This window comes from Jatropha curcas, chromosome 8, assembly GCF_041381405.1.
Source record: "Jatropha curcas cultivar XTBG-Jc1 chromosome 8, XTBG_Jcur_1.0, whole genome shotgun sequence".
Taxonomy (NCBI): Eukaryota; Viridiplantae; Streptophyta; class Magnoliopsida; order Malpighiales; family Euphorbiaceae; genus Jatropha; species Jatropha curcas.
In genome coordinates this window covers 5,769,302-5,788,551 of record NC_143158.1, presented here as the reverse complement: position 1 = coordinate 5,788,551, position 19,250 = coordinate 5,769,302, and the positions used below count along the sequence as shown (strand labels likewise).

Genomic DNA, 19,250 nt, shown 5'->3' with positions numbered 1-19,250 from the left:
AAATCAACAAATCCTCAATTAAAAGAAGAAACAAAACATGAGTATTAAATCAAAAAGAAATTTTAATTGCAAAAACGGCTCAATACATAAATTCACTTATATATTTCTCACAAAATATTTTAAACACTTTAATTTATAAAATTATATTTATTAAATATTTTATTTGACTCATTGAACACGTTATCTTATAAAATTAAATGGATTGAACTTATTGAAAAATTAAAAAATATAAAATTATTAAATTAAAAAGTTATATTGACTAAGTATCAAACTAATATTTTAGTTAAAAAATCTTAAAATTTATTGTTTTTAATATAAAGAAGTAGGAAATTGTTATAAAAATTTAAATTCAGGGCGCCACAAAGATAATTTTATAGTCTGGGATGTCACAAATTTTTTCTTTTTCAAAATTTAGGGGTTAAATATTTTATTTAGCCTTGCAAAACGTTGTGCTCCAATGCCACAGCCCAGGAGTTGCATTGCATTTACACTTTTGTCATCTCCATTCTTCACATGCTATTACCATTCCAACCGTACACGTTCGTCTACAATTATTTACTGGCCCTATACTGTACTATTTGAGATTATATTATAATATGACAGTGACTTAAAGTTAAAGACGAATCGGGCATCTATGTTGATCCTTTTATAAATATCACCATCACTTAGCACTACATCGCCTTGAAAGCGTGTGTTGTGTACAAATTTTAGAGTCTGCAACTGCAAGTCTTTCTCTCGTTGTCCTTCAGGTAACTCTTTCCAGTTTCTAAAATTTCTAAAACAAGCATTTTATTAATCCCTTGTGTTCTTGTGTGTGTGTGTATGTGTCTCTCTCTCTCTCTCTCTCTCTCTCTTTTTCTATATATATATATATATATATATATACACTTCATGTAATTAATTTTTCAGGTGCATGGCTCTTAAGGAGATGAAAATTAGTGTCAAAGAATCAAGCATTGTACTGCCTGCAAAAGATACACCAAGAACAAGCATATGGACTTCAAACTTAGACCTTTTAGTTCCAACAATTCACATCCCAACAGTATACTTCTACAAGCCAAACGGTGCTTCTAACTTTTTCGACTCTGAGGTCCTTAAGAAAGCTCTAAGCCACGTTCTGGTTCCCTTTTACCCATTGGCAGGGAGGTTACGTACTGATAAAAATGGTAGAATTGATATAGAGTGTAATGCAAAGGGAGTGTTGTTCGTCGAAGCTGAAACAGGTTCTGTTATAGATGATTTTGGTGATTTTACTCCTAGCTTGAAGATGATGCAACTTGTTCCAACTATGGATGGCTATTCATCGGAGGATATCTCTTCTTACCCATTACTGGCCGTACAGGTACTCCTAATTAGTACATAATAAGATACATAACTCCCTCTATCCAACAAATATATGTACTTACTGTTTCTATTTTGCTCTGTCAAAAAAATTAGTTAATATACGTGTCCACGACAATATGGAAAATAAGAGATCTCAAGTTCGTTCCAATCTTTTTGACCATTAAAATTTTCATTAAACCCTTATTCACTAATAACATTTAATATAATGCTTTATTTATAATATTCGATGCTATAACGTTTATATTAGTACTTAAAAATTTGAAAAAATAGAATATGAAACTTTAAAACCCTAGTAAAATATTTAATAAATATTAGAACAACTACTTACTATTAAAATAGATTTTTTATTAAACAATACTTGATTCTGTGAGCCTAACAGAGCGCTGCTATTTAAGATTAGACTTACTTATAATAAGTTTATGGCTCTACTCATAGATCAAATTAATATATCATCAATTCAGTAAATATATATATATTTTCATTGATTTGGTCCATGAAGAGGCTTATGGAGTGATTTTAAGGCAAGTTAATACTTACTTTTCATCATATCTACAGTAAAAAGTAAAGAAAATATTTGCCTAGACAGATTCATAACTCTACTTATAGATCAAACTAATTAAAATATAAATTTTTTAAAATTTATTCTAAAATTCATCATTTTTTTTATATATGATAAAAAACACCGTCGTTTATAGCGAAAAAAGAAATTCTATTTTATTGGTTTGATTTATGGACGAAATCATATTATCGTTCTAAATAAGCAAATCTCTAAAAGTAACGTAGATTCAACGATAATTTTACTTATAGTAATTCACCCCTTTGTTTCTTCTGCTGTCTAGGTAACCTATTTCAGATGTGGAGGGGTATGTCTTGGTGTGTGCCTGCATCATACCGTAGCAGATGGTACTTCTGCCATCCATTTCATCAATTCATGGTCTGAGATAACACGTGGCAACTCCATTACCCTTTCACCGTTCATCGAGCGGACACTACTTAGTGCTCGAATTCCGCCCACTCCTACTTTCCATCATGTAGAGTATGATCCCCCTCCGTCCATGATCACCCCTATCAAATTAAACGCTAAACCCACTTCAACTAAAATACTCAGGATCACACCTGATCAGCTCACCACTCTCAAGTCGAAGTTTAAAAAAAATGAGAACGGAATGGTTCGCCACAGCACTTACGAAACCCTAGCTGCACATATTTGGCGTTGCATGTGCAAGGCACGTGGCCTATCCAATGACCAAGCTACAAAACTCTATATTGCAACTGATGGACGGTTCAGATTGCGTCCTCCATTACCACGCGGTTACTTTGGCAATGTTTTATTTACCGCTACAGTAAAAACCTCATCTGAGGAAGTCCAATCAAACCCATTGAAGATAGTAGAAAAAATCCATTCAGCACTAAAAGGAATGGATGATGAATATTTAAGATCAGCCCTTGATTTTTTACAAATGCAGCCTGATCTAACGGCTCTGAAGCGAGGGGCCAGCACATTCAGGAGTCCAAATCTGAATATTGTGAGTTGGATGAAACTCCCTATACATGAAGCGGATTTTGGGTGGAGCCGGCCCATTTTCATGGGCCCAGCAAGTGTCGTTTTCGAAGGAATGGGATATGTTTTGCCAAGTCCGAGAAATGATGGGAGTCTAAGGTTAATTATTTGTCTGGAGACAGACCATATACAACTCTTTCAAGCCTACTTTTATGAGTTGTAGGTACACTTGTATTTCAACAAGTGTTTTCTAATCTCTTTTTTTTTTTTTTTTTTTTTTTTTTTCTGTTTTCATCTACATGATAAATGCTCTTTCAATTAATTCCTTCTTTCTTTTTCTCTGTGAAAACAAAATTTATTATTGCCATGTATCGTCAACCTGACCTAAGCTGGTTTAATTTAATCGTTTTGATTCGATTTATCGGCTTTCAGCTACTTTTAAGCTGATTTAAATTTATATATATATGAGCTTAATAAAAACTAGACTCAATTGAAACAATTTTATTTTTTCTACTGAAGACAAAATCGAATAGAAGATGCTAAAAACCAAATACTAAATCTAACTACTAAAAACTAAAATAAATAGTACAACCTTTCATTGTTTTCCTCACTTATTTTCTTTCCTCTCCTTCTCAAACATACACTTAGGGGTGTATTGGATTAGGAGTATGTAAGATTTTAAATGAACTGTTGAGTTTGATGTAATTGAAGGATTTCCTAAAATTTCTACAGATTCTATTAGAATTTTACATAGAGTTTTGTGGAATTTATGAGATTTTTTTTTTTTAGATTTTGATTGACTTTGATGGAATTACAGTGATTTTTCTATACATAATCAAAATTAATTTCAGGACCTAATCGAACAAATTACAAGGTTTTAGAGTCCAATAGAAAAACTGAAAAATAATGAGGAACTAAAAAGTAAATGCGTCATATTCTCCAAAATCTTTTTTTTTTTTTCGTTATTAAAACCTTACCGTCGCTAATAATAAAAGACTTATAACGGCCAGCGTCACCGGCAGTTATCTTATGCTTTCAAAATAGTCACAATGTAGTTATAAGACTATAGGTTTTTTGTCCCTTAACTAAACTATGACCGTCTCGTTGGAACATCCATTATATATATTTAAAATCGAAAACTAGCAACCACCGCTAGCTAGGACATGCACCAACTACCAGAGCTTGCCTAAGGAGGCGGTTTTATATTAATTTAAAACTGATGCACGACCCGTCGTTTACGGCTCATGGAGCCTAGTGGTTCGGCTGCAATAACGACAAATTGTATTCTTCAGCTCTTTGACTATTTCAAAGTTTTTTCAAATTTTTATTTAGTTAAATCATTATTTAATTGAAATCAACGTAAAAAAATTTCAAAAAATAGCAAATTAATTTTGAAAATTTTGAAGTACCATTAATATTAGTTTTTGTCAAAATATCAAATTCTTAGCATATGAATTAATTCAAAATTAATCCAATAATTAATACATTGTTTTACATCTTAAGGTGTAGGGATATAAGTGGGTACAAATATTTTATGGTATCCACTCTGCTCCGATTCTTTTAAAGAGTATATGAGTAGTTATAAAAGGGTTTAAACGAATATGGATAATAAATTACTATCTGTAATGTATATGAATAGTGAAATTACACCCATAATGGATACATGTAGGATATGTGTATAGATATTTGGATATCCGCTACCCATTAATTGCTATATTAAATAGGTTTGATAGTGGTACCTGCGGGTAATCTATCCATGGACATCCTATTCATTATTAGTAAAAAAATGTATTTTAAATAAATTCAGATTTGAATAATTTAAGATTCGTAAGCATCCTATCTGTTTAAAAGGTACTTTAGATGCATTTTAGACAGATATGACAATTTAAACGGGTTCGAATATGAGTACTTAAATGAGTTTAGAACGGACACGAGTAATAAAATTTTAAACGGATATTACATCTTTATTAAAGGGTATATTGAATTAAGACTCTGTTAGATTTTAAAAGAGTTTTGAAATCTTTTAGTTGGAGGATGAATTTGTAAATGGCTTTTTTATTTATACCTAGCGCCTTAAAGTCCAATGAAATCAATAATTTTATAAAATTTTTTCAAATTAATAATTTTTTGAATACCATCAAATTTATATGAACTTTTAAAAAGTCATAATTAATTATCATTATATTTTTATATATCTTATAAGAGTGAATTGAATACCACAAAATTTTAATACACTTCAAAAAAATCTAAATTAAATATCATTAAAATTTTAAAATCTAATAGAATCTTAATTCAGTATATCCTCGTGTCAGCTTCGTTTGATATTTACCGGTTAACATCTACGTGGCTCCCTCTATGCTGTATGTGACACGTGGATACTGGATATGAGGTTAAACTAATCCAACGTTGGTTCTAAACGTATCGTTTACGGTCTATAAAATTAAGGTCCATTTTAGAAAAACGAAGGCCCATTGGGTCTTCAAACTGCAACTAAAATTATTTTTTAATTGATCCAGTAGATATAACAACTGAGTTTTCTTCTCTTCAAAAAAAAAAAAAACAACTGAGTTTTCTATACATCCAAAATTTATTTTGAAAAAAGATTGAAATTTGAACTTTAATTGCTTTCAAATTGATTTTAAGCATCTGAAATATTTTTTCAAAATCAGTTTTGCGCATATTGTTAGTTGTTGCATCAAATTTTTTCATTGATATGAGAAAACTTTAAATCAAGTTAGCCTTAACTGCTAACATTTGTTAAACGATAAATGTTTAGTAAAATTCTAACAATAGATCCCAACAGAAATATTAAATGGCTATTAAAATTATAATTATTTTCATAAATTATCATATATTATATAGTTTTTTTAAAGAATTTTCAAATTTGATAGCTAATTATTATATTTAAATAATTATAAATCAAATGATGATACCAAAATGTTAATTTTTTAAAAAATAAAAAATATATTAGTAATTTTATGAGGTTAATACAGTTTATTAGTAATCAACTACTTACCTATCATCTCTATTGAAAAATTACCTATCATGAAAATTATTAGCCATGTAAATCAAACCACTCAAACTTATCTTGCCTCCACATAAAAAAAAAAAAAAATAATTAATAAGCTTTAATTATCAACCACTATTAAAAAGTTAAATAAAAAAACATTATTAGTTAAAGAAAAAAAAAAAAAAACCATATGTTACCCATAATTAGGAAATTGGTTTATTGATGGGACTAATCTATAATAGAAAGAAATAACAAAACACACAAAAAAGAAGTACAAAAAAAATGTTGATAAAAATCTAAGATTACTTAATTATTTTTATATTTATGACATCATCAACATGAATGAAAACATTGTAGTAAAACCTAATTAGTTTTTAACCTCTATTGATAAATAGATTTGAGGATAATATTTAAATTTTCTTGATATAATTAGTTTAAAAAACAATTAAAAGTAAAAAGTAAAATAAATCAGTCTCAAGTGTCCATGTCATGTAACTTCCTACCTCGATGCTATGAAATGGAACCATTTTTACAGGCATTGAAGACAAATAAGAAAGGCAAGGAGAGGAAGACACCTAACCTATATTCATCTCTCTCAAATGATAATAAATCCAAAACACCACCTCTCCATCTCTGCCCTCCTCTCATAAATCAATTTCCAAAAAGAATATACTCCAGAGAGAGAGACAGAGAGAGAGGAACTTAACTTGGTTGCCGACAAAATTGCAAGAGAAGGCAAGCCAACTTCAAGAGAGAGAACCAGAAACCTTTTTGCTTTCCTTTCACTTAAGTTGTATATGGATCATCAGTGATACACAAAATGGTGATGGTAGATCACTATAGTAATAAAATTTATAATTGTGCATCTGCTAGGATTATGAATTTAAATATATCATTATCACTCTTTAATCTTAATTTAAATAAAACTATTTAACAAAAATTCAGAGGCTTCATATCAAAAAAGTAAAATAAAATAAAAGACTTGGATCAAATTTGATAAATTCAGATATTTCAAGATGGTTACTCCATACTTATTAAAGAAATGAAGTTTTTTTCTGTCATTAGGTGGATAAACAGGTAGGGACTAGGGACTTGCATCCATAGTGGACAAAGGATGAGATAGATTTATAGAATGGGTTTTGCAAAAGTTTACCAATTTGCCCCAGAACAAGTTAAATTTGATAGCCATGGGAAGGGAACCGCTCAACCCTTCAACAATATAATATTAATGGCTTCAAGATTAAATTTGTTTGTGTATCAGCCAAAACGGGGTTTTCTTTAATTCTTTACGTTTTTTAACAGCCAGATTCTGGCAGGCTAAGTGGGAAAAAAAGACAGAAAAGGAAGCATTCTTGATGACAAAGGAAGCGTAGAGGGGCAAAAGAGTAAAAGCAAGAGAATAGACCAGGTGTGATAATAATATAGAAAATGAAAAGCATCTGCTATCTCTCTCAAAGCCTAAAAAAAAGGTAGTAGCAACAATTGCTGAAACAACAGCAACAACAACACATCAGAAAACAGCATCATCCCATTTATCTCTATCTATCTATGCTTTGCTTTTTCAGCCCCCCACCCATAACCCATTGATCTCATTCACTCTCACTTTCTCTCTCTAGAAAGGGGGGTACATTTCTTTTCCTTTCTATATCTCTCTACACAGTCACAGAGCCTAAAAAACACAAAGAAAGAAGAGAAAACATGGAAACTCCACGCCCTCAAAAACAAGGAAGAGTCCACACCACCCAACTCTCTCTTTCTCTCTCTTCAATGGCCCAGCTGGACCAAAATTTATGTTAGAAGAAAAACAAAAAAAGAAAAAAAAAGAAAGAAAAGAAGAGAGAAGAGATAGTATTAGTAGATGTCTTCAAATGTTGTCGTCCAACCAAACCCACCTCTCAAAAACACTCTTTCACTTCTCCTACAACAAATAAAAATTACATCAAGCTATGCCACAATTACCCTTCTGCAACCCCCCAAAAAATCCCATCTTCATCACTGTCTCAACTCTCAAAAGAAACATTTTTTTCACCGAATTATGTGGGCTTCTTTGGGTTTTCTTTGTCTTGGTCAGAGTTTCACAGAGAGAACAGGAAAGCGAGAACCTTCCCATCTCTCTCTTTCTTGTTTCTCTCTCCTTCTTTCTATCTACCCTCTTCTTTCCTTTCCTTACCTTCTTTTATTATTTCTTGTCCATCTCTTTCTCTTTCTTTCTTATTCATCTTTCTTCCCTCCTTTATTTCCCTCTACCTCCATCTCTCTTTCTCTCCTCCCCCACCTAGGTCTTTAGTTTTTTTCTTGTGGGTTTTTTTTTATCTTTATCTGATTTGATCTAATCATGAAGAGGATGAAAGGGGTAGCTGCTGCTATGGAATCTTCTCCTTCTCCATATTCGACTATGTATGAGGATCGAAGAACCAGGCTCAGGCATCAGAGTCTCATGCAGGACTATATGGAGTTGTTTAAGGTAATAGCTTGTTGGGTTTAGTTGAATTTGTTGTTTCTGCTGTGGGATTTTTGTATCAGATCTGATTTTTTATGGGATTTGCTTTTCTGGGGTTCTTTCCATGTATTCTTAGGTTTTATGTATTAGAGGTTTGCCATGCTTGATTGTTTTCTGGGCAAATATAATTAAGGGGATAAAAATTAATTCTTTTCTATTTTATTTTGCTTTTTGTACAAAATTTTGTACATCTTGCCTTACCTTTTGCTTGGTTATAGAGAAGAACTGGGTAGGACGGGTGGAAAATGGAAATTCCAATTTCTTAAGTTTCATTGAGGTTAAACCCACAAGCTAAGTATTTATTGTTGGGGCTTTTTTTCTGGGATATATGTATGATCTTTAATGTTTCATGACTTGGCCAACGACCAAACGGATAAGTTGACTCGTTCTTTAGTGACTTATCATGGGTTTATCAATAATTTCTGTTTTTGATCTGTGATTTTATGTTGCCTCTTTATTCGTGCACATGTTTATATATTTTGATTTATGTGGTTTATTGGGATCATTATTTCACAGTTATATTCTGTATGTTTGATTGATTGAAAATTTTCAATCTGAAAGTTCCCTGCCTTGAGAATTTCACAGAAAAATGCTTTTTTTCTTGCTTGGTTGGAGCTGTCTTGAGATGTAGCACTTATCTTTGGGGGTTTAACTTATTAATTATACCTTTTGATGTCGTCAATTTAATTTGTTTGCAAGTGTTATTCACTTTCCTTTGAATTTGTGTTGATTGATATGGTTTACTAAGAACTTGCCTTTTAATCTTTTATGTCCTGTTTGTAGTTTGAAAATCCTATTGTTTGGGTTCCTAACCTTTCTCCAGAAACTTTTTTTGTGTTGGGGGAGGGAAGGTGTATTTGAGCTTTAATTATGGATTTATGCAATAAGTTCAGTTAGTAATAGATGGATCTATTATTATGCTTTCTTCAGGAAACAGAAGACCAGAAAAAGAAATTGCAGACCATGAAACAGAAAAAATTGAACCTAATGGCAGAAGTCAGGTAAACTTGTTTAAATAAGTAAAGTTGGGAATTTTTTTTATTAAAATTTATATGACTGGTTTAATATTATATTACATGTTTTTTTAATTTGCGGATTTGCAATTTTGTATTGGGATTGAAATTGAATGTCACTCAAAGGTTGTATTTTTCAAATGGTAGATTTCTGAGACAACGATACAAGTATTTGATGCAAAACCAGTCTCAAAATCCTGCCCCTGAGCCAAAACATGTGCAGCGGCAAAGCCTAGCAAATGGAACTAGAGCTGTAAGAAAAGACAGGAATTACACTGGAAATGATGCTGCGATACAGCGCGGAGGCCCCCGATTTGATTTAAACAGGAAGGGAAAGATTTATAGTGAAAGGGAAGCCACTTTGCGAAACCCTGCTCAAGATTTTGATTTGAGCCAGAAGCATAAGACTTGCATGGGAAAGGAGCCTGCATTGCGTAATTCAGTGACAATTCCGGACTTAAATCAAAAGGAACGGATTTACGGTGGGAAAGAGGCAGCTGTTAGAAACAATACACCAAGTTTTGACTTGAACCAGATTTCGGTAATCAATTATAACCATTATAAATGACGTTAGCCATGAATTCATACATCATCATTTTGTTACAAGCTAATGTTATTATTGTAACTTGTTGCAGATGGAGGAGGAAGAATTACAGGCAAACGGAGATACGATGAGAATAGAGGAACCAAAGATATGTTTAATGAGAGGTGGAAGTGATGATCAACACAACGACATGAAGTTATCAGCTTGTAGGACAGTCGGAAATGGATCGAGTAGGGCAGGGAAGAGGAAGATTTCATGGCAAGATCAGGTTGCTCTGAGAGTTTGATTTTGTTCTTATTTCAATTGCAACTTAGTCACATTTGGCGAGGTTGGAAAAGTTCCCTAGCCTTGTTATGGTTAACTCACATTTTCATTTTTCTCTTATTTGTAAAGAAAGAAATAGTTCCACATATTATAATTACAGATGAATTGGTGTTCAGGTAGCAAATTCTTGGTTCTTTTTATCTTTTCATCAGCATGCCTCTGGCTAGGTTTAAAATTTTGCTAGTTTGTCTATTTGATGGACACATTAGTTTTAATAGAACAAATTTGAGGGAATTATAGTTCATTTTGCATATTCAGGCCGGCACAATTATTCTATACTTTGCGTTACTTGAGGGGTAGAATAGTTATCGATTACGACAATTGAGAAGTGTGGCAGATTCTTTAATGGGCAGCGTACGTATGAGGGTAGACTAATGACCAATTCGACAGCTCGTTTATGACTCTTTAGCTATACCTTTTCTATACGGGCAGACGTCAACTATGGGGTCGTTTGACATTATTTGTTGCTTTCGGTGGAAAAACAATGGCCACCGATCTTCACTTTAAATGCAATTTTCACATGTTCCTGTATCATTACGTGTTTAGACAATTGCCAGTAGGCTGTAATTCTTCCACTAGCAATACAAAATAGACGCCACTCCCTATTGTTTTCCCAATTTTTTTATTTTTCTTTGAGATTAATCTTATCTTAAAGATAGGGGAAAAAAAGAAAGTTCAAATTTTGGTTTTCTACTAATTGAGTTTTTAATGGGTATTCACAATAGGTGAATTGTACCTTTTGGAATTAAATTTAAGAGTATAGGTGGCAAACAACAAGAGAAATAGATACAGATCTAATGAAGAACGGAGAATAGCCACTGCAGAATCTGTTCCAATAAGTGGAGCTGATATTTTAACAGAAGAACACTGACCAGAAAATTCAACACCAGTAGTTATGGATATGAAGATTAACATGAAAGGAATACAAATATAAAAGAAAACGCTAGAACTATGTTAAAAAAAAAAAAAATACTAAGCTAGATTTGGAAGAAATAATGAAAGTAGATACAGACAATTGAAGGCAATAAAATAAAATTACGATGAAAATAAAGTGAGATAAAATATGCGTAGAATAGATTTTGTAGTGATAATGTAGGGTCTTCTGCAAATTTTCAAACGAGGAACTTACAGAAGTTGTTGTGTACTTGGTGCCTTTGGTAATGAAGCGGCATCTTGGCACTCAAATTGGCTAGTGTGAGGTGTCTTTCTCTTCTAGAACATTCACTTTGTATTCCTCATTCCACAATCCTTAAAATTATCTAACACCTTACGTTCCAATCAACGGAGTTTTTCATCTCCAAATGCATAAATTCACCCTCATTCTGTATAAAAAAATCTTATACTATCCTCAACTTTTACTTTGATCAATTTACACTTCACTTGTAAAATTGTATCTATCAAACACTTCAACTTATAAAATTAGATCTATTAAAAACTTATTGGATAGTTAAAAATGCGAAAAATATTATTTTAAAAATGTATTAACCACAAATCAAACTAATATTTTGCATATAGAGCCAAAGACCTAAAAAGATGTCATTTCCAATATAAAAGCCAAAATTGTATACTGTTACTAAATTCGTAACTTCAAAGATATAATAGGTGCTCCCTAAAATTTGAAGTGCTAAAAATTTTTTTTGATAAACTATAGAGTGAATTTATGCCCTTTTAATCATTGATAATAGTTACAGACTCCATAGACTTTTGCCTCAAATACAAAGACCCATAATTGATGAATTTTAGAGTGTAAACATCTACAATATCTAGAACCCTTGGCCACTTGGCCATTTAAGGTTATATATATTTTTGAAAAACACAAAGATTATCATAATTCAAACCCACAACTTGGTCAAAAGGCTAGGCCATTTGAACTATCTGGCGTTTTGCAAAGCAAAGACAAGGGGCAAGACAAAAAAAGAAAAGGGAAAAACACTAAATAGTTATTATATATGGTTTGAGCAAAAAGTGCTTGTTACAGTTACCTCCAGGATCTTTGCATCTTTGACTCGATGCCAATTCCAAAGGTGTAGATCAATTGTTCAATGCTGATATCTGTTGTGAAAATAAGTCCATGTTTAAAGACCCTGTAAGAAGAGTTTTCAACTTCCAATCCAACCTACAAAGGAACATGATAACAATTTCAATCATGATCTATCCAATCTTGAGGCTGAGTCAATTGCTTCTGGTGCTATTTCATCAATTTCATGACTCAAATAAGATACAGCATACATGTGTTTACTAAATCTAAATATACAGAACCAAATAAAGGAACCTTGAACTTCAAAGTCTATGTCCAGAGAGGTACCTTCCGAAAGGCACCGAGAAAATTTTTGCTTATTAGTTTGCCACTCATCCATCTGCAATTATAACTGCATTTTCTGTTATCTTTTCATTATCTGCAACAGTTTTTGTTTTTTGATTCCTTTTTTATGGAATTGTCAGTCAAATTCTCATTTGCTTTATCGGCCACAATTATGTCATTCTTTGCCTTACGATCAGCTTTAGATGATTCCATGCTGGCATTGCCCAGGACAGTTTTCCCATTTTGATCAAGTTTCCGCAAACGATCTGCATGCTTCTTCCCCATTTTATGAGCCTCCATCACCATAGTAGAGTAAGCACCAACATGACATTCTTCGCACCAGAACTTAAATTTCTTCTTCTTTCTAAATTCTTCTGTCCTCTTCTCTCTCTGCAATTTTGCTGCCACATCTTTCTTCACACTTGTTGCGCCCTTATTTTTCTGCTTCAACTGCTTTTCATTTTTCTTCCCTGAATCTTTTTCATTCCCTATTTTCTTTTCTGTGTAATTACTCTTAATAACTTGAAGGGATTCCTCAACTTTTGCCTCTAGTTCTGTGCATGAAACACCAATAGTAAGCTCGGCTGGCTTTGCAGTTTTCTTTGGCAATTGTAAGGCACTGAGGTTTTTCGCCATCTTAGTTGCTCTCAATCTTGCTTCTTTGGCCTTGTGCTTCTTCCCTCGAAGATGTTCATTCAAACCATTTTCACTTGTAGCACTAACCTGACATAGGGCACAACTCCACTCCTCCTTGGGTTTCTTCTTTAAACCAGCCAAACAGAGCTCCCCAGCATCTCCTGCAGGTATTGTTGCAGCCTTTCGCTTTGCCCGACAGAGATTTGGATCAGGCTTCGCCTGCAACATAATACTCAAACACAGTATATAACCTGCAGTCGTGTAACATTACTTGCTGGAAGAATTGTAAGAGTGCCCTCACAAGCAAGAAAGTAACACTAATTCAGAATCACAATTAGGTAGTTTTCAAAAGTCAAAGCCATCAGTAAATCAAGAAATCACATTTGGTTTAATACAGATAAATGTTCTCACTTAAAAACTGTGACATTGATATAATTTAAGTAAAGTAACCACTCATTGTAAAAATTAAAAGAATAATTTGTCAACCCATGCCTGCTAATGCATTTCTTCCAAAAAATCAAACATTCCAATAAGTTTTTCTTCAATCATAAACCAAACCAATAAATTTAACATCAGACCTGATCACCTGAAACAAAGCTTCTTGAAAGAACTTGATTCTAAGGCAACATATAAAAATTGCTTGCAGAAATTGATGAAGTGATTTCTTAAAACAATAACATGTCCGTTTGACCACCAGATCTCAATTAACTAATTTATTTTCTAATATAAGGATAAAATCGTTATATACTGGGAATTTGAAGTTCTCTCTTCCCACCCATTATCTTTCCAATAGAAATGTTGGCCTACTTCTGCACAAGATATATCATATATTGCCTTTAGTGAGTTGATGGAACATAACAGAACATTCATATTGCCTTCTTTATATGTGTTCGAATTTGTAAATTATAAATGTCCTCGGCGACACTGACCAGCATTTCCATGGCAACAGCCGAATTAACAGGGCTGTGCCTCAAATATTGCAGCCACAATAATTTAAGACATTTAATGCAGAGATGTGCCATGGAAACTTTTATTTATAAGGTGGCAAGAATAGTGCATTTCTTAGCATTATAGATAACACATTTTGAATAAACAGATTTGGTGACTCCCATACTGGTTCGCACTACTACACTAGTGGATCCCTCTGCATGACATGGATCGATAATGATGAAGGTCTTTGGTGGCAGCTTTTACTGCTACCAATGCCAATATTACTTCAATAATACCAAAAATAAATGCTGTTTAATCATGTTGGATCCCTTTGCAACAAACAGAAAACAATTTCAGGCTGAAAACCATATTATAATATCCCATTCAAAAACAGGCATGACAAAATCATTTAAAGGGCTTGAACTAAAACCAAAAGTTCTATAATTGTTGAAGCTATGGTTTCCCTGGTCCTGGACATGCAAAATGTCACCTGAGGTTGTGATTCAACTTTAGCCTAGGGTCACAAATAACTAAGGCCTAGAGGCTTTTTCTTGAGGGCTAAGGAAGGACTAAGAAGTAAGAAAGCAATCAGAATGATCATGAACAATCATAACTCTGAGGTCAGCGTAGAATTAACATCTCATAAATGTGTTTTTGCAATCTGTAAAAACTAAAAGGTGCTGACAATGAATTCTGAGATCCCCATCGACAGGTTTACTCCATGCTTTACATATTAGGATTTGCAGTACACAACTAGACTAATTTATGGGGAGCATACTGCCTTGGCCCAAATTTTATTACCAACTGCATTAGCATTCGTGCATGTGCCTTTAAGTCGCGCACATTTACTTGAGTTCACCATCTCAAATTGTGGATTTCTCACCTAGACCATGGTTCACCATTGACCATCTCACATGGTGTGGGTCCAACATGTAAGGTGGTCTATCATGAACCATGGTCCAGGCAAAAAACTTCCATGAGCAAATGCTATTGCATTTGGATAAAATCAAGACAGTTGGAGCATCTATGCATTACCCCAAAAAACTATGTAATGTGTGAATTGAAACCAATGCTGAAATGCACTTTAAATGGATAGATCCAAGGGGAGCCGTTAAAAAACATTTAACCATAAACTCCCTAGTTTTTTTTGTTCCTTAAGTACCTTAAGCTCCATGGTATTCTTTCCACCAACTTGTGAAAATGCTTCAAGAGAAAATGTTTGCTGATTCTGACTCATAAAGCTAGAACAAAGTCCAATCCACTAAATCAAGAAAAACTATTCCACAACCTAACATGCACTTGACATGCAAGTTTAAATAAAGAAGAAAGGAATTACAAATTTAAAAAACATAGTTAACTGATAAGAGTATGCAAAATTAGGAATGCTTACCAGTACTATTAATCTAGACTGATTATATTCCGAAGCAGGCTTAACATCAGGCGCAACCAAAGCTTCTGATAACCGGGGTGGCTGCAGCCACTGATCGAAAACGCCACGAGCAGGAAATGGCGGACGCATTTCAAGTCGCCGATTGTAAAACTGGTCGTTCAAAGAGCACGAAACTCTAGGGCGAATTCCCATGGTCAGTCTTTCCTCAAATGAGAGGCCTCCTTCTATTCCTGCTCGCATTGCCATTTCTCTCTCCATCATAAGCTCTCTCCTAACTTCAGCTTCAAGCATTCGACGCCGCACAATTTCACCAGTGATTATCTCTTCTCTTATGCGCTCCTTCTTAATCTCGCGCTGGAGCATTTCGTTTCGCATTAGCTCCGGGTTTAGGATATTTGTATAGGCGGCTGAAACAGAGAATTAGTGCAAAAAACAATTTATTTACCGTTTCGTTCCCGGGACAATAAAGTGTACTAACTGAATTAGATGCAAATAGATGAGATAATTCCTTCAAGTCCTATCGTTCGAAAAATTTTTAACTGAAAACTCAAAATTGCTAGCTATATAAACCTGTTAGTCTAAATTTTCTCAGCAACCAAACATCGAATGTATAATTTTTAAGTTATGAGGCCGAAAGTTAACTGTCCTGAAAACAGAGTACTGATTTTGGAGGTTAGAATTTGTACGGACCTCGAAATTCTTGTTCAGAGAAGTATCCAGCGGTAGTGGAAGAGGATTCGTACGTAAACCGCGGTCTTCCATCCACAGCTCGAAACTTAAATTCCATGGAAATTTACAAAGATAACTGCAGAGGAAACTGACAGAGAACCGTAACCGAAAAATATAACCGAGAGAGCAAGACAAGGGAAGAAGAAAAGGAGATTGTAAGCTGTTTGCACGCGGAAATTGCGCGTGAGAATAGTTGCGGTTAAAAAGCTTGAGTTGGGTGCCGTGAGAAGTCTTCCGTCGAGTCTGCGAGTATAGGGCAGTGTGTTCCTGTCTGTAAGCAAGCCAGGTGCACTATGCGCTGAGTCGGGAAGGCGGAAAAGAAGAAGTAAAGAACGTTAGCAAAAGAGACTATTTTCCTTTTGTTTTCACTTTTTGGGCCTAAAACAGATGGATATAGAAGAAAACGCATTGATGGAGTTAGATTTAATATCATTAATGATATTAACTATATTTCTTTATTTTATTAAATAGTTAATAAAATTAATAATATCATAAATATTTTTTTTAAAATAATAAATATTTTAGTTTCTTTTTTTTAATAATTAATGAAATTAAGAATCTAATTAATATTGTTTAAAGTAATAAATAAACTACTAGCATTATTAACATTTTCATTTGAAAAGTGTAAAATAAATTTTTATAAAAAAAGAAAATTTATAATTTTATCATTGTATTTTACATTTCATTAATACCATCCCATTTCTAAAGAGGGACTCCTAAACTTAACAACTTTTGAAAAAGGGAGAAAGGATTACTCCTCTCCTTCGATATAAAATATAATGTAATATAAATAAAAAATAATATTTTTAAAAAAATTTTCCTTTGCCGTACATCACTAGCCATGTAAAGATAATTGCTATCAGATGATGAAATGATGATAATGTATTACCACGTTATATTTTAGCGAGTACAGGTACATCACTCATAGCAGCACCTGGCTATCTTTTCTTATCTTGTTTCTGACCATAGGTCGTACCACATTCCTAGATCTAGACCGTCCATTGCCTGGAACAACAGCTGATCACTGATCTAGATCAACATGCACTCAATAACAAAATTCACCCCGTAGAGAAAACTCATTAATTTAGGAGGAGTAATTATTATATAGTTACTAAATTTTATTAATAAAGATTTTAATTTTTTAAAATATATTCTTTGCATTATAATTTTGTTACATTGAAATGTCTAATTATTAGCTTTTCGTCAAGTGAGAAACGTCAAAAACATCCCTAAAGACATTAACTATATAATCCTACCCTTTGGCAAAAAATATTAATAAAGACTTCAATTTTCTTTACATTATCTAATTTATATATATTATAATTATCTTTAACGGTATTTTACTATTTTACAACCATTTAAAAGAAAAAATAACTGTGTAATTTTATAATATAACAGAATTATTATGCATGAACCAAATGGTGTAATTTTGAAAATAAAAGTCATTGTTAATGTATTTGATAAAAACGTTGGTAGTATAATAATATTTACACTAATCTAATAAACCCAAATTCATAATTAGATTATTAATTAATGAATTAACTAGTTAAGTAACATCAAGGATTTACTTATACTCCTTTATTTTCAAATATTTATCACATGAAAAAGTACTATATTATTAAATATTTGTCATATTTATGCATTAAAAAATAAAAAATTGATTTTTTAATTTTATAATTTATATACAATTAAGAGTAATTAATGAAAAATTTAGTGTTTAAATATTATAAATTATGAATAATATAATTAATTTATTCAATAATTTATTATAATTTAGATAAATTGAATAATTTTTTTAAATGACTGAAATATCCAAATGTTATAAATTATGATTCATCATGGGATTTAACGCTATTAAATATTGTGAAATTTATTTAGTTCTCACATTTATCATTAAATTATTAGCTATCCTCACCTTCGTACCCGGCGGGTTGTCGTAGAAGATTAGGTCTAATAGATTTGTTTTGTTTTGTTTTCTTCCTCATTAAGATCTCGTCACTGTCTATCAGCGCGATATAAGGATCAAACTGTTTGTTAGATTCAAGGCCAAAGAAAAAAAAAAAAAATCCTGAGCCAAAGAAAAATACTCGAGTTTGGATTTTACAGTTGAAAAATGCCTACCAAGTGTGAGATCTTCTGCGAAATCCTTATCGCCGTTTTGCTTCCTCCTTTGGGCGTCTGCCTCAGGCATGGGTGTTGCAGTGTACGTCTTCTTCTTTTTTTTTTTTGGTTTAGTTTTTTGTTTAGTAAATTAATTCATTAGATCGAAATTTTTTACTCTAGCTCTAATTTTCTCTTCAGCCAAACAGATCTTGAAAATTAGTTTATTTATTTCTTTTTTTTTTAAATGTGATATTGTAGGTTGAGTTTTGGCTTTGTGTGCTACTGACGATCCTCGGTTATGTCCCTGGAATCATCTATGCTTTGTACGCCATCGTTTTTGTCAATCGTGAAGAATACTTTGATGAGTATAGGCGTCCTCTTTATGCCTCGTACTAGTGAGCCAGTTCCTTGTTATTTGTAGTTTCTACGCTGTAGTGTCATGAATTGGTGTATCGTGTTTGAACTCTTTGCAATAAGATGAATTTGATGCTTAATTTCCTTAATTTGATGTTGACTGATGCTTTAGCTGCAAGCTTGATCACAAACAAAAGGAATGGCATGTGGGATTATGTTAAGATGGGCTTGATTATGTCTATGACTGATTCTGGTTCACCACTTTGTATCTGTAAGAGATATCACTTATTTGAGGAATGTGATTTTGATTTTTTATACCTGGGTTAGTATTTTTGATGAATTCAAAATGGAGCGTGGCCTTTGTTTGTTACAATTGTTTTGGAACTATTGGATGTGCTTATTGAGTCATTTGTTCAAATTTAAAGGTTTTCTTATTCTGCCTGTTCATAAATTTTCATTACTGGAGTGAAATGACCGTAAAATTTCTCTTTCAAAATTGTTTCTACAAAAAAGTATTTCAAAGCGTTTTCCGATTTATATTTTGCTTTGGGCTGCTATTAGTTTGATAAG

At 32.7% G+C, this 19,250-nt stretch overlaps 3 protein-coding genes and 1 non-coding gene across 4 annotated transcripts; 3 read left to right on the top strand and 1 right to left on the bottom strand.

The window, feature by feature from the left end:
* The first annotated feature begins 600 nt into the window (after positions 1-600).
* Positions 601-3,262, top strand: LOC105633528 (hydroxycinnamoyl CoA quinate transferase). Its single transcript, XM_012216134.4, has 3 exons — positions 601-749; positions 910-1,342; positions 2,184-3,262. Exons 2-3 carry the CDS (start codon positions 914-916, stop codon positions 3,066-3,068), a joined length of 1,314 nt encoding a protein of 437 aa, XP_012071524.1. The 5' UTR covers positions 601-749; positions 910-913; the 3' UTR covers positions 3,069-3,262.
* A 4,093-nt stretch (positions 3,263-7,355) lies between these two features.
* On the top strand, positions 7,356-10,360 carry LOC105633529 (uncharacterized). Its single transcript, XM_012216135.4, has 4 exons — positions 7,356-8,319; positions 9,286-9,356; positions 9,516-9,909; positions 10,004-10,360. The coding sequence occupies exons 1-4, from the start codon at positions 8,191-8,193 to the stop codon at positions 10,196-10,198; spliced, it is 789 nt and encodes a 262-aa protein (XP_012071525.1). The 5' UTR covers positions 7,356-8,190; the 3' UTR covers positions 10,199-10,360.
* A 1,638-nt stretch (positions 10,361-11,998) lies between these two features.
* Positions 11,999-16,614, bottom strand: LOC105633612 (uncharacterized). Its single transcript, XR_016322066.1, has 3 exons — positions 16,185-16,614; positions 15,495-15,901; positions 11,999-13,393 (listed from the first exon to the last, which is right to left on the bottom strand). It is a non-coding gene; the product is annotated as an uncharacterized LOC105633612 (transcript).
* Positions 16,615-18,207: 1,593 nt separating this feature from the next.
* On the top strand, positions 18,208-18,997 carry LOC105633530 (PMP3 family protein At4g30660). Its single transcript, XM_012216137.4, has 2 exons — positions 18,208-18,426; positions 18,585-18,997. The coding sequence occupies exons 1-2, from the start codon at positions 18,337-18,339 to the stop codon at positions 18,720-18,722; spliced, it is 228 nt and encodes a 75-aa protein (XP_012071527.1). The 5' UTR covers positions 18,208-18,336; the 3' UTR covers positions 18,723-18,997.
* The last annotated feature ends 253 nt before the right edge of the window (positions 18,998-19,250 follow it).